Source organism: Panthera tigris, chromosome D1 (genome assembly GCF_018350195.1).
Source record: "Panthera tigris isolate Pti1 chromosome D1, P.tigris_Pti1_mat1.1, whole genome shotgun sequence".
Lineage (NCBI taxonomy): Eukaryota > Metazoa > Chordata > Mammalia > Carnivora > Felidae > Panthera > Panthera tigris.
The window spans coordinates 32662339-32677677 of NC_056669.1; the positions used below are offsets into that span (position 1 = coordinate 32662339).

At 35.7% G+C, this 15339-nt stretch overlaps 1 protein-coding gene across 1 annotated transcript in view; it reads right to left on the bottom strand.

Annotated features, from left to right (window-relative positions):
* Positions 1 to 15339, bottom strand: part of ARHGAP42 (Rho GTPase activating protein 42) — a 309496-nt gene that overhangs the window by 26552 nt on the left and 267605 nt on the right. The window contains exons 13-17 of the mRNA XM_007089137.3: positions 8740 to 8802; positions 7723 to 7797; positions 6697 to 6781; positions 6018 to 6076; positions 2460 to 2565 (exon numbers count right to left, since the gene is read on the bottom strand). Of these exons, the coding sequence (XP_007089199.2) occupies positions 2460 to 2565; positions 6018 to 6076; positions 6697 to 6781; positions 7723 to 7797; positions 8740 to 8802 (388 nt within the window). The remainder of the gene's footprint in view (positions 1 to 2459; positions 2566 to 6017; positions 6077 to 6696; positions 6782 to 7722; positions 7798 to 8739; positions 8803 to 15339) is intronic.

The following is a 15339-nucleotide window of genomic DNA, read 5'->3' on the forward strand; positions in this document are numbered from 1 at the left end:
AGAGTCAAAGAAGAGACCACAGATGGCCTTTGTTTTAAAGACAAAGAAAAGGAGTCTCAGAAAGGAAGTAATGGTTTACACCATGTCTCAGAGCTAATTAATGGAGATTTGCAATCAATCTTTTAGTCACTGGTCCTAATTTAGACCAGTAACCAATCCAGACGACTGGCCTTAAATTCTCTTCTTCAGATATATTAAGGTTGCCAGGGACCAAGAATGTTATTACTTGTTTGTAGTCTACTTAAATAAGTCACCTGTGATTGGATACACATTCCAAAAATACTGCTTAGTCAGTGAAGATTGACCTTTATATAGGTTCAGGAAAAAAGCCAGGAATGGTGATGAAGGATGGGCAAAAGAGTTTTAAGCACTCTTCTATGGCCAGATAGTATCCTTTGCTATTCCCTGTACTAAAGTCATGCACATTCACAAAGAGGGGGGAGTTTGAGTTCACTTAACATTCTGGATAATTAAACAAAAAACATTTTATGTGACACTCATGTAGCTTTTAAAAGCACATTTAAGGAGTGGTTAAGTGTCTGACTTCAGCTTAGGTCATGATCTCTCGTGGTTTGTGAGTTCAAGTTCCACATCAGGCTCTGTGATGACAGCTCGGAGCCTGGAGCCTGCTTCAGATCTTGTGTCTACTTCTCTCTCTCTGCTCGTGTGCTGTCTCTCTCTGTCTCTCTCAAAAGTAAATAAACATTAAAAAAAATTATATATATATAAAAAAAGTGTGTTTAAAAAGACTTTGCTAGAGGGGTGCCTGCGTTGCTCAGTTGGTTAAGTGACCGACTCTTGATTTCAGCTCAAGTCATGATCTCATTGTTCCTGTGTTGGAGCCCCATGCTCTGCATTGTCAGTGCAGAGCCTGCTTGGGATTCTCTCTCCCTCTATCTCTGCCCCTCCCCTGCTCATGATTTTTTTTCCCTCTCTCTCTCTCAAAATAAATAAATAAATAAAGGCTTTGCTAGAAAATTAGCTTGAATACAGCAAGAGAATGCCCAATACATACAGTGTGGTTAAATTTCATGAACAGGTCACACAATTCAAAACATAATTCAGGACTAAATCTGAGGAAGAGTCCTTGTTCACTAACTAAAAGAGGTATTGCCATGGCAACAGTTTATAATGAACTTGAAATGAGTAGTTTCTAATGGATTTCCTTATTTCAAGGGGCAGGAGGGCAATTCGTATTATCTCATCTGCAGGTTAAGATGAGACTTATTGATATGTTATGTAGCACTATTTCAAATGTGCCTGGCTCAAATTAGCATAAACTGGGTTACTACTTGTAGTAAGCAAGGAAGGAGTAATCATTTCATTGTGAATCACAGTACTTACTAAGATGGAAAATATCCTGATTTGTAAGTGAGGCTGTAAGGAATTCTTAAGTTTAAAATCTGAATTTGGACTTTTGTTTACAGCAGCATGGCAATTGTGTGTGTGTGTGTGTGTGTGTGTGTGTGTGTGAAAGGGAGAGAGAAAGAATCTTCAGACAGATTTATGAGGCCATAGTACCCAGATATTTGATCAAACATAAATCTAGATCATTCTGTGAAGGTATTTTTTTTTTGCATAAGATTAACATTTAAATTAGTAGACTTAGAGTAAAGTAGATTACCCTCTATAATGTCAGTGGGCCTCATCCAATCAGTTTAAAGTCTTAAAAAAGACTAACTTCCTCTGAGGAAGAGGCAATTCTGCTTCTAGACTGCCCTGGATTAGAGCTGTAATGTCAACTCTTCCCTGGGTCTGCAGACTACCAGCTGCCCTGCAGATTTTAGACTTAACAGCCTTCACAGTAGCACAGCCCAATTCCTTAAAATCAATCTCTCTCTCTCATATATATATATATATATATATATATATATATATATATATGCACACACACATATACATACACCATACACACACACACATGTACGTATAGCTACATATACACAAACATCTGGTCGGTTCTGTTTCTTTGGAGAAACTTGGCTAATACAGTATCTGTTTATAGACATTTAAAAATATATAGATGAACTAACAGCAGAGTCAGAAAAATCTTCAGAGACCAAGTGATGCTACGAATTGAGAAAAAGAAGCTAACATTACAGTGGCACTTTGACCTGGCAGAACAGTTGACACTCGTAGTACAGAGAACTGATCTTCAAACTTAGGGCTTCAAACTCCTTCATATTTTTAAGTTGACATGTAAGGTTTTCATCATTAATTTAACAGTTGCAAAGGATATTAATCATTTGCATAGTGTAAACATACACAGGTACACACACACACACACACACACACAGATATATCTTAAAAACAAACTACCACATCATTTTTAAAACATTCAGTGGACTCTAATTATAACAATGTTATAGCACCATCATACACTGTAGAAAGATATGAACAAGGTCTAACTTTAACAGTTGAACAAGTAGTTAAGTGAACAATATAAATCAGATAATTACTTGACAAGGTGCTTTATTAAGATGTCCAGCATCTCTCTGTTTTTTTCTGGCAATTTGTGCACCAATGCATGTACAGCCTCCACCCGGTAGTTTTGGTCATCAGATTCTATAACATAAAGGTTGAATGATCAAGTTTTAATTGCATTCAAATGTGTACATAAACATTAATAATCTAAACATTATAAACACTCCCACCCTCATGCCTTATAAACATTGCTTCATGCAGTTCATCACTATCATTCTCTAAGGCTTAGAGAGGTTGAGTAACCTGACCATGGTCATGAAGTTAGTTAAGTAAATATGCCAGACTAACCCAGTTCCATCTAATCCAGACCTGTGCTCATAGCCACTGAACTTCTATACAACCACAACTCATTGCCTGCTTTGGTTTTGCTACACAAGGACAAAATCAAAACTTTAGCAATGGAGTGATCACAGCTATTGGTACAGACTACCTAATGTGCCAGGCAATATAATATACTCTATCACACAGAAACCTCCTAGTGACTCCATCAGACAGAAGGAAGAAGGCATTCCTTTCCAAATTTTGTAGATTTAAAGATAACAGGGAATTACTTTTCTGAGGTGTCAGTATTATTATGCAGAGGCCTAATAGATTCTAAGCCCATGCTGACAATGGGAAATCTGAAAAGAAGAAAAAAAAATCTAAAGTAAGTCTAGTTTGCCAGGCAAAAGACAACATGTTGACATGTCTGTTAGAGAAAAGGCTAACACTTTAGAATGAAGATCTATTAACATACTCTTACTACAATAAACTAATTCTAGGGTGACTATCCACCATGCCAAGCCCTTTCTCTGAAAGGTGCGGAACATGAGGTGGGAAAAGAGCTGGCTCATGCTGGGCCAAACACAAGGTCTCCCAGGGCTTGGAATGGAGACATCAAAACTCTGTCTGCTGAGTATGTGAAATGGCATATAGTGTAAAACTAGGGATGACATAACCAAATGTGCTCCAAAGCCAAGAAAATCTAACTGGAAAGGGAGATAAGAATGAGGTAGATATGCAGCAAAGAACAGAGAGAAGAGATGCTCCTAAAAGGGTGGGGAGAGAAACATAAACTCCCAATTCTGTAGTTCCTAGTTGCAGGCCCATGGAAGGCCTAATCCATACTGTTTTCCAGGGAATTCTGTGAGGCACCTTTTAATTTGTGAACAACTTCCCCTTTTTACAGAGCTAAATTTCCAAATAATACTTACTTTTATTACCTTATTATCTACTACATGGGATTATCTTTGCGGCAGACAAAAGATGAATTCTTATACATAGGAATATATTTTAATTACCATGGTAGTGAATAATGTGATTATTATTTGCCATGGAAGTGGAGAAAAAAAATCTTATGACCAAATGTTTTTATTAAAACAACCAGATCGTTTAGCACTTAACTAAGTGTCTCAAATGCCATGTTATAACACAAAATTTCTGTAAGTAAGTTCTAGGTTAAGAGTCAAAAAAAATTGGCTTATAGCCCTGATTTTGCCATCAATTTACTAGTATCCGTGGAGAAAGTCACTTGCCCACTCTGGGACCTAGTCAATAAAATGAGGGGTGAAATTATATATTTCTAAGGTCTTGTTCATCTAATAGATTCTGATGAAGAGAATAAAGAGTGGAGAGGTTTCAGGAGAAAGCTAAGTGGTATACGTGTTTATGAGACCATGTGATCAGTCATGTATGCTGGACTGAAAACCAAGGTCACAACGTTATCTGACACTTATCAGCAGACAACATTACCTGTGACATTATAATGGATGGCAATAAATTAATGCAAATGCTTTCTTTCTTGGACTGTGAAAAATACTTGGTACAGTCACACCTCATATATTTTAACAATGAAATGCTAATGCCTAGCAGTTACAAACTGTTGTGATGGCTGAGATGGCAACCCAGCACTTTCATCTCAGTGTTTTAAAAGTACATATTTCTAATTTTTCAGGTTACATGTTTTTCACTGAGCCCCTCCCCACAATTTTTGAATTAAGCCTATCTATATATCTCCTATTATGGCAATCATAGATCTAAATAAATGACATAGATATGTGATAATGGGGGGGGGAGCGAAGGATTGTTGGAAGTGCCTGTTACCTGCCCCAAATACCTGACTTTACTCTCCAGATTTAGGAATATAGCACATGAGTATGAGTGGGTGGCATAACTGCATTTTTGTAGTGTTGTCAATTTAACAATAAAGTTGCTCTTGTAAGGTACTGACATTCATCGACTGAGTAAAATGTATTTAAAATAATTCCTGTTAGCACACCAGTCACCCCAAAGAAGTCTTATTAAGTGACAAAATCTTTTAATTCATTCTTCAATATTTTTTAAATCAAGGAAAGTGTATTCTTAATTCCCATTATCTATTTCTCCCATTCCACTCTCCACCTCTCTTCTGACAACCACCAGTTTTGTTCTCTGTATTTAAGAGTTTGTTTCCTTTTTGTCTTTTTCTTTTTCTAGTTTCTTAAGTTCCACATATGAGTAAAATCATATGGTATTGGTCTTTTTCTATCTGACTTATTTCACTTAGCATTATACCCTCTAGGTCCATCCATGTTGCTGCAAAGGTCAAGATTTCATTCTTTCTTATGGTTTAGTAACATTACATTGTATATATATACCACATCTTCTTTATCCATTCATCTATTGATGGACACTTCTGTTGTTGTTATGTCTTGTAAATAATGCGGCAATAAACATGGGGTGCATTATCTTTCTGAAATGGTGTTTTCATTTTCTTTGGGTAAATACTAGCAGAAATACTGGATCATATTCTATTTTTAATATTTTGAGGAACTTTCATAATGTTTTCTAGAGTGGCTGCACCAGTTTGCATTCCCACCAACAGTGCAAGAGGGTTCCTTTTTTTCCCCCTGCATCCTCACCAACACTTATTTCTTGTGTTATTAATTTTAGCCATTCTGACTGGTGTGAAGTGATATCTCATCGTAATTTTGATTTGTATTTGTCTGTTGATGAGTGATGTTAAGCATCTTTTCATATGTCTATTGGCCATCTGTATGTCTGCTTGGGAAAAATGTCTCTTCAGGTCTTCCCTTTTTTTAATCATATTAGTTTTTTAGTGTTGAGTTGTGTAACTTCTTTACATATTTTGGATATTAACCCCTTACTGGATATAACACTTGCAAATATTTTCTCCCATTCAGGAGGTTGCCATTTTGTTTCATTGATGGTTTCCTTCACTGTGTAAAACCTTTTTATTTTAGTGCACTCCCAATTGCTTTTTGATTTCCTTGCCAGAAGAGACACATCTAGATAAATGTTTCTTTAGTTAATGTCAAAGAAACTACTAATGTCTTCTGGTTTTACGGTTTCACGTCTCACATTTAGGTCTTTAATCTACCATTCTGCAATTTCTTATTTGCTTACAAACCATATTGTCAGCTATTAAGCATCAGATTGATAGTTTCTTAAGCAATATGTAGGAAAATCTTAACTAGCTGGTTTAAATTTATACCTCTAAGTGATACAGCATAAAACTATATCAATTATAATGCATTCAATGGAAGTGTACTTACTAACTGCAACAATAAAATCTTTGTGTAACTTGTAAGTCATCAGTGGTTCTGCAAGGCACCTACAACGGAGAAAGAAGAGGGCATTAGAATGGCAATATCTTTTTATTTCCCCTGAACTTCTAGTACTTCTTTAAGAATTGGGTAATTAGGGAGTAGGATAAAGTCCTACTAGGGTGATTCCAGGCAGTCCCAAAATGCAGATCTCAAAGAAGGCCCTTTAGCAGCATTTCTTGGCACAACTGTGCTAAAAGGACGGACTGGAAAATGATTTTTTCACTTTGTAAGAACTGTTGAACCACAACAGCAAAAATCTCTCTCAGATATGGGGACTATAGTTAAATTAAAAACAAACAAACAAACAAACAAACAAAAAACAACTTTCACTTTCAACTTATTTTTAAAAAATACATGAAAACACTACATTCAAATTTAACATGAAACAAACTATTATTTAGTATTCATAAAATATTGCAGCTTCTAAAGTTTATTAGTTGAAAAACCAAGTATAAGTTCCAAAACACTAAACATAAACATTACCACCTTATGCTATTTCATGTGAGGTGAAAGAATTGCTCTAAGGAGTGAAGCTCACACACAGGTGTTCCATGGAGTCATATGGCAATGCCCACAGAGGTTAAGAGAGACATCACATGCAGAGTACGAGTTAAACACTCCTTACCTGAGGTAGTTTTTCAGCCCACTTGTTATTGTCTTATTATCCCACAATTCAATATCAATGTCAATATCAGGAGGGGATTTTGGAGCTGTAAAGAATAAAAATAAGATGTTTAAACTGTACAACTCAAAACATCACTTGCACCATTAAGAAGATGGACACAAACTGGGGCGCCTGGATGGCTCAGTTGGTTGAGTGTCTGACTTCAGCTTAGGTCATCTCAGTTCGTGAGTTTGAGCCCCGCATTGGGCTCTGTGCTGACAGCTCGGAGCCTGGAACCTGCTTCGGATTCTGTGTCTTCCTCTCTCTCTGCCCCTCCCCTGCTTGCTGGCTCTCTCTCTCTCTCTCAAAAATAAATAAACATTAAAAAATTTTTTTAAAAAGAAGATGGATATAAACATAGTAGGTCAGAGACATTGATTTCTTAGGATGCCACAGAGTTAACCTTAGGATTGTTGTTTGTGTGAATTGGTGCAAGTTTCACTGTTGACACTTTATAAACCTCAAATATTTCTTATGGAATAATAGTTTTCCAAATAAAATTATTGTTAATTGCTAACATCACTGAGCATTTGTCATGTGCCAGGCATGCTTCCAAATACTTTTATGGATTAACGTATTCAATCCTCACACTCTCAGTGAAGCAGGCACTATTATTATCTTCTCCATTTTATGAATGAGAAGATTGAGGCACAGAGAAGTTAAACAAATTATCCAAAGTCACAAAGCTTTTAAGTGATGAATTAGGATTCCAAGCCAGGCAATCTGAATCTAGTATCCATAAATCTCACTGTGTCTCTAGCTAACCAAAGGACACTTGAGAAAAAGTTCAATATTATGAAAAGGCTCTCTCTCAAATTCTGATTGATCACCTATTATAACTGAACATTAAAAACTGAATGCAAATGTTAATTTTAAATATTTCTTGAAAATATTCAAAGAACAGCAGTAGTATATATCTCAAAGAAACCTATGGTATGGATTATCTATAATACAAAAATTAAGTAACTAGCTTCATTCAAAACTTACAAAATGTTGTGTTCATGAGTTTCTGAACTTTGGAGTTCACTCCTCCTATTCGGTAGAGGCCTAAAATAGTGATGCCTAATGAGAAGGAAAAACCACAAAAGAATGTCTTTAGACATAGCATCACAAGTACAGAATGTTGAAAACATCTGGCATTTCCCTATGCAGAATTTGAAAGTTACTTATCCAATTTTGCAGTCTAACTTCAGAAAATCTACCCTGGAAACACCCATCAGACATATATTTCTCAGAGCAGACACTAATCAGTGATTTGAAAGTCTTTCAAAGATCTTCAAAGTAGCAAAGTACTCTGCTCATTCACTACTATCTGAATACAAAAAGCCATCAAAGATGGGAAAGAATGATTAGAATTGCTCATCCTCTATTTCTTCAGTCATGTAGTCCTACATGTTGAAGAACTGGAAGGCCTTAACAACTTCCTTCATTTTGAAGGTGAGGAAATAGATTTAGAGGATTTAAGAAATGTACTTAACTTCTCAAAATGTCTAAATGGCAGCACCAAAATTTGAGTTTAAGTTCACAGAATTTCAAAGCCCATGAGTTTTGCTTTAGACAAGTTTTCCTGGAAATGGAAGAGTGTAACAGGCAACTAGAGTGGCCTTCAAGGTCATGACTAGAGAGGGTAAAGGTGCTAGAATTGTGACTGTGAGTGAAATCACTGAGGGGAATAACATTAAGAAAGGAGGAAGACCAGCTCCTTAGGAATCTTACCTCCTCTAAAGCTTGAAAAACATTGAAGAGGAGCTTAGAGTAATAAATAACACAAAGTCTATGAAATGGAAATAAATCAGGCCTTTATTATGAAAAATCATTAAACAGAATATACAGTATGATTTTTGGTAAAGTTCAGACTATAGCTATTTGCATATTTAGATAATTTTATACATTTATATAGTTCTTAAAGTTAATCTCATGTTAATGATAAAATATATCCTCATTTTTTGAGAGGTTCCTATATAAGAATGAACACTAATGATATACCTGTCAGATAACACTTACCTCTTGTTTCCACAGCTTGAATGCATTTTCTCACAAAATTGAACCCTGCTTCATTTAAATACACTGAAAATAAAATAAAATCACAGTAAGGGTTTATACCCAACTTACATTACTCCTTAGTTGGCTCTCTTGTTTTATGACTTAGTGGCACAGTTTTAGTTAAGAGTCTGAATTTTTATTTTGGGGTAGAAGTAGGGTTCACATTCACCAAAGTTATTATATCAACTTACTTCTTTAGAAAACACAGATCCTTCACAGAAGGTAAATATGTTACAGTGATCCCATCCATTTTACCTAAAATTAGCATTAACCTTCACTACATGTTTTTCCAGATGATAAAAGCAAATGTACTAAGAAAAAAAAACTTTATTGTTTGTTACTAATTATATTACAAAGCTATTCATATATTCTTTTCCATGGGATTCTCAAAACAACATTATAAGGTAGAGAGAAAGCTTTGTAATATTAAGATGGTTCATGATGTTGCTGAGAACCTCAGTTTCTTTGTTCCAAGCTTCAAACCAGGATTCTAACATAGATCACCTGAATCCAAGCCCAATATTCTTTCTACTACATTTTTTACCATATGCAAAATAATTCAAAACATGTTTAGTTTACCGAAAATCCCCTAAAGATCCTACATTATGAAATATCAGTTTATTTTCATTGCTTTTGCTAGATTTTAAATCTGTTATAATTTTCTTAAGATTCTGAGGCCAGATCAAATTAGATTACTTATTTAAAAAAAAAAAAGTATTTAGGAATACCAAATAACACCTTGAGGAAAAATTCAAATATTTTGTTACTATGATGAAAATTTTCATCACATGTGGTGGAGATATGATATTTCTTAATATTCTCCAGTAATATATGAAAATAATTCAAGTCAATAAAAAATTAAAACTAGCTTCCATTTAAAGATGGTGGATTTGGGGTACCTGGGTGGCTCAGTCAGTTGAGCACCCGACTTCGGCTCAGGTCATGATCTCAAGACTCATGAGTTCAAGACCTCATCAGGCTCTGTGCTGACAGCTCAGAGCCTGGAGCCTGCTTCAGATTCTGTGTCTCCCTCTCCCTCTGCCCCTCCCCTGCTCACGCTCTGTCTCTCTCTCTCTCAAAAATATACATTAAAAAAAAATAAAGATGGTGGGTTAGGAGGCTGGAAGATGGTGGAGCAAGAGGACCCTAAGTTCACACTGTCCCATGAATACAACTAGATAACACTGACATCAGCATAAATAACTCAGAAACAACCCAAAGACTGGCAGAATAAACTCCACATCTAAAGGTAGAGAAGAGTCCACATCAAAGAGGGTAGAAAGGGTGGAGATATAGTGGAGAAGCAAAACAGAGGCAGCCATCTGTGGTCTGGAGGGAGCTGGAAGCACTGAAGAAGGGTGAGAAACAGACTATCACACCAGGGAGCTCACAAGGAAGAGAGGAATCCTCATAACATTTGGCTTTGAAAGTAAAAAGGGCTGAATTTACTGACTTCTTACAAACAAGAGGGACTTAAATCCTGGAATTAAAAAAAAAAAAAAAAGCTAGCTCCATTTTGGAAGATCCTGAGGGCAATAGGAAAATAAGTTTCTGCCCTTAAAGAGATAGCAGGACAAATAGCCTTTAAGATACAGGCTAGAAGCAGCACTTTCAAAAGCACCAGGGCATATAGGGGGAAGAGTTATTTACTCATCTCAGAGGGTATCCAGGGGAAGACTTGTCCAGGAACAAAGGAGCTGGAAGGTACCATTGCCCTCTTTCACCCCTCAGCACAAACACATGGCCACCTGCAGAAACTAGCATACTCTGAATTTCACTACCTAATGTGGTTACACTAAGTCCCACATCCCTGTGCTTCCACTTATCCACTCTTTCCAGTCATGCCTGCCTCAGTCCCAGCACTGTGGGCCCCCTCCCACAGCACAAACCTTGCCAACATTGCCTCTTTCCACCCATGCATTTTGCAAGACTGCAGCTCTGGCAGCAGCAGCTGTGGACCCTGAGGAAACCCTAGGAGCACCTTGGTAAAATTATGCACCCTTTGCATGCAGCTTGGATCCTCAAAGCTGTAGGTCTCATTTTACAAGCATAGCACACCTTGTTAAAACTGCACACCATTTCCAAGCTAGGTACAAAACACTGCCCACAATAGGAAAGACAGCCTCTGCAGACAACTGGACTGAAGGAAAAAGGAACCAGGACAAATGACAAGCACATTCAACACATATAGGAGACACCATGTGAAGCACTAGGTGGGAAACAGGGGAACTGCATTTCAGGGGACTACAAGACCTCTTCTTCATAAGGCCACTACATTCAATAGCAGGAGTTATAGCTGAATTTCCTGACACAAAAAAAACAGACTCAGAGAGTTAGGTAAAATGAGGAGAGAGAGGAGTATGTCCCCAATGAAAAACAAAACAAAACAAAACAAAACAAGACAAACTAAGACAAATGGATACAAGTAATATGCCTGATTAGAGAATTTAAAAAATGTTCAGAAAGATACTTACTGCACTTGAGAAAAGAGTAGAGAATTATCAGTGAGACCCTTAACAAAGAGACAAAAAAGAGCCAATCAGAGATGAAGAAAACAACAAATGAAGTTAAAAATACACTAGATGAAATAAATATCAGGCTAAAGAAGCAGAAGAATGAATGAGCAACCTGAAAGAAAAAAAGTTATGCAGAGGATATATATTCCTTATGCAAAGGAAATATATATTCAGATCCAGGAGGCAAAGAGATTCCCCCCTCCAAAAAAAAATCAACCCAAGGAAATCATCACAGATGTATAGTAATAAAAATGGGAAATATTAATAATAAAGAACCTCAAAAGCAGCAAGAGAGAGGCACCTGGTTGGCTCAGTCAGTGGAACATGCAACTCTTGATTTTAGGATTGTAAACTTGAGCCCTGCACTGGGTGTAGAGATTACCTAAAAATAAAATCTTAAAAACAAAATGTTTTTAAAAGCAGCAAGAGAGAAGAACACAGTTACATACAGGGGAAATCCCATAGGCTATGAGTAGATTTTTCAGCAGAAACTTTGCAGTGTATAAGTGACTGACATGCTGTACTCAAAGTGCTAAAATGAAAAAAAATATGCAGCCAGAATTCTCTAGTAAGCATGACTACCATTCAGAATAGAAGAGATAGTTCCATAGACAAATAAAAGCTGAAGGAATTCATGACCACTACACCAGCCCTATAAGAAATTTAAGGAAACAATCTGAGTGGAAAGGAAAGATCGTAAGTAAGAGTATGTAAAGTAGGAAACACAAAAGCAGTAAAAATAAATATATCTGTCAAAATCCGTGAAAGATTCACAAAATAAAAGGATGTGAAATAAAGACACCATATACCTGAAACATGGAAGGGAGGGTAAGAAGAAAGAATGGGTTTTAACTTAAGTGACCATCAACTTAATATAAACTACTATATGCAGATGATGTTATACACAAACCTAATGGTAACCAATCAAAACCCAGTATCAGATATACTAAGAATAAAGAGAAAGAAATCCAAGTTTATCACTAAAGGAAGCCAGCAAACTGTGAAAGAGAGAAAAAGAAGAAAGGACCATAGAAAAACTACAAAAATGACCACAAAACAGTAACAAAATGGCAATAAATACCTATCTATCAATAATTACTTTGAAAGTAAATGGACTAAAAACTCCAGTCAGAAGACACAGGGTGTCAGAATAAAAAAATCAACCTGTCTAAATACTGCCTATAAGAGACTCATTTCAGAACTAAAGACCCATACAGATTGAAAGTGAAGGGTTGGAGAAACATTTATCATGCAAAGGGATGTCAAAAGAAAGAGTACTATACTTATGATAAAACAAATTAGACCTTAAAACAAAGACTGTAACCAGAGACAAATGACACTATATAATAATGGAAGAACAATAAAACAAGAGATATAACAATTCTTAATATTTATGTACCCACCATGAAAGCACCCAAATACATAAAAAAGTTAACAACAAACATAAAAGAATTAATTGATAGTAATACAATAATAGTAAGGGATTTCAATAGCCCACTTATATAAAGGACAGATCATACAGACAGAAAATCAACAAGAAAACAGTGGCTTTGAATAACACACTGGACCAGCTGGATTTCATAGTTATATTTAGAACATTCCATTCTTAAAGAGAATAGGGCTGCCTGGGTGGGTCAATCAGTTAAAAGTCCAACTTCAGCTCAGGCCATGATCTTGCAGTTCATGCATTCGAGCCCCATGTCTGACTCTGTGCTGATAGCTCAGAAACTGGAGCCTGCTTCAGATTCTCTGTCTCCCTCTCTCTCTGCCCCTCCCTGACTTATACTCTGTCTCTCTCACCCTCAAAAATGAATAAATATTAAAAAAATAAATAAATAAAAGAGAATACACATTCTTTTCAAGTGCACATAGAACATACTTCAGAATACATCACATATTAGACCACCAAAAAAGCCTCAAGAAATTCAAAGAAATTGAAGTCATACCATGCATCTTTTCTGACCACAATGCTATGAAATTAGAAATCAACCACAAGAAAAATCTGGTAAGAGAACAAATACATGGAGGTTAAAAAACATGCTACTAACCAGTGAATAAGTCAACCAAGAAATAAAAGCAGAATAAAAAATTACTTGAAGTAAAATGAAAATGAAAACCTAATGGTGAAAATGTTTGGGATGCAGCAAGTGATCCAAAGATGGAAGAATACAGGAATGCAGGCCTACCTCAAGAAGCAATAAAAATATCAAATAAATACATAAGCTTATACCCATAGGAGGTAGGAAAGGAGGACCAAACAAAACCCAAAGTCAGCAGAAGGAAGGAAATAATAAAGATTAAAGCATAAATAAATGATAGAGACACTAAAAAAAAAAAATAATAGAAGAGATCAATGAACAAGGAACTGTTTCCTTGAAAAGATCTACACAATTGATAAACTTCTAGCTAGACTCAAAAAAAAAAAAAAGAAAGAGAGGATGCAAATAAACAAAATCACAAATGAAAGAGACATAACAGCCTCTACCAAAGAAATACAAACGACTTAAGTGAGCATTATGAAAAATTATATGCCAACAAATTGGAAACTAGAAAAAAATGGACAAATTCATAGAGACAGATAACCTACTAAAAGTCAACCAGAAGATACAGAATATTTGAACAGATTGATAACCAGTAAACAGATTGAATCAATAATAAGAAAACTTCCCAAAAAACAAAACTCCAGGACCATACAACTTCAAAGGTGAATTCTACCAAATATTTAAAGAAGAGTTTATACCTGTTCTCAAACTTTTCTAAAAAATAAAATAGTAAGGGAAACTTTCAAATTTTTTCTATGAGGTCAGCATTACCTGATACCAAACCAGATGAAGACACCACACACCAAAAAAACAGAACTACAGGCCAATATTTCTGGTAAACATAGATGTAAAAATCCTCAACAGAATGTTAGCAAACTCATCCAAATACATTAACAAAACATTCACCATAATCTAGTGGGACTTATTCCTGGGGTGCAATGGCAGTTCAATATTCACAAACCAATCGACATGACACATTACAGGAATAGGAAAAAGGATGAAAAACCATATTATCATTTCAACAGATGCAGAAAAAAGCATTTGACAAAGTACAACATCCATTCTGAAAAAAATCCTCAACAAAGTAGGTTTAGAGGGAACATACCTCAAATCATAATAAAGACTTTATATAAAAAACTTACAGAAAACATCATAGTCAATGGGGAAAATTGAGAGCTTTTCCCCTAAGATCAGGAACAAGACAAGGATGTCCACTCTTACCACCTTTATTCAACTTAATACTGGAAGTCCTAGCTACAGCAGTTAAGACAACAAAAAGAAATAAAAGGCCTCCAAACTGGTAAGGAAGAAATAAAACTTCCACTATCTGCAAATGACATGATATTATACATAAAAAAACCCTAAACACTCCACCAAAAAATTACTAGAACTAATAAATGGAATTCAGTAGGGTTACGTGATACAAAACCAATATACAAATTTTTTTTTTTTAATGTTTATTTATTTTTGAGGGAGAGAGAGACAAAGTATGAATGGGGGAGGGACAGAGAGAGAGGGAGACACAGAATCTGAAGCAGGCTCCAGGCTCTGAGCTGTCAGCACAGAGTCTGATGTAGGGCTTGAACTCACAAACCATGAGTTCATGACCTGAGCCAAAGTTGGACACTCAACTGAATGAGCCACCCAGGTGCCCCAGAAATCTGTTGCATTCCTATACATTAATAATGAAGCAGCAGAAAGAAAAATTAAAAGAAAAACAATTCATTTACAACTGCACCAAAAATAATAAAATAGTTGGGAATAAACTTTTCCAAAGAAATGAAATATACTTCCTATACACAGAAAAATATAAAACACTGATGAAAGAAATTGAAGATGACAGAAAGAAATGGAAAGACATTCCATGCTCATGGATTAGAAGAATAAATATTGTTAAAATGTCTATACTACCCAAAGCAATCTACAGATTTAACACAATCCCTGTCAAAATACCAACAGCATTTTTCACAGAATTATAGAACAAAGAATCCTAAAAGTTGTAT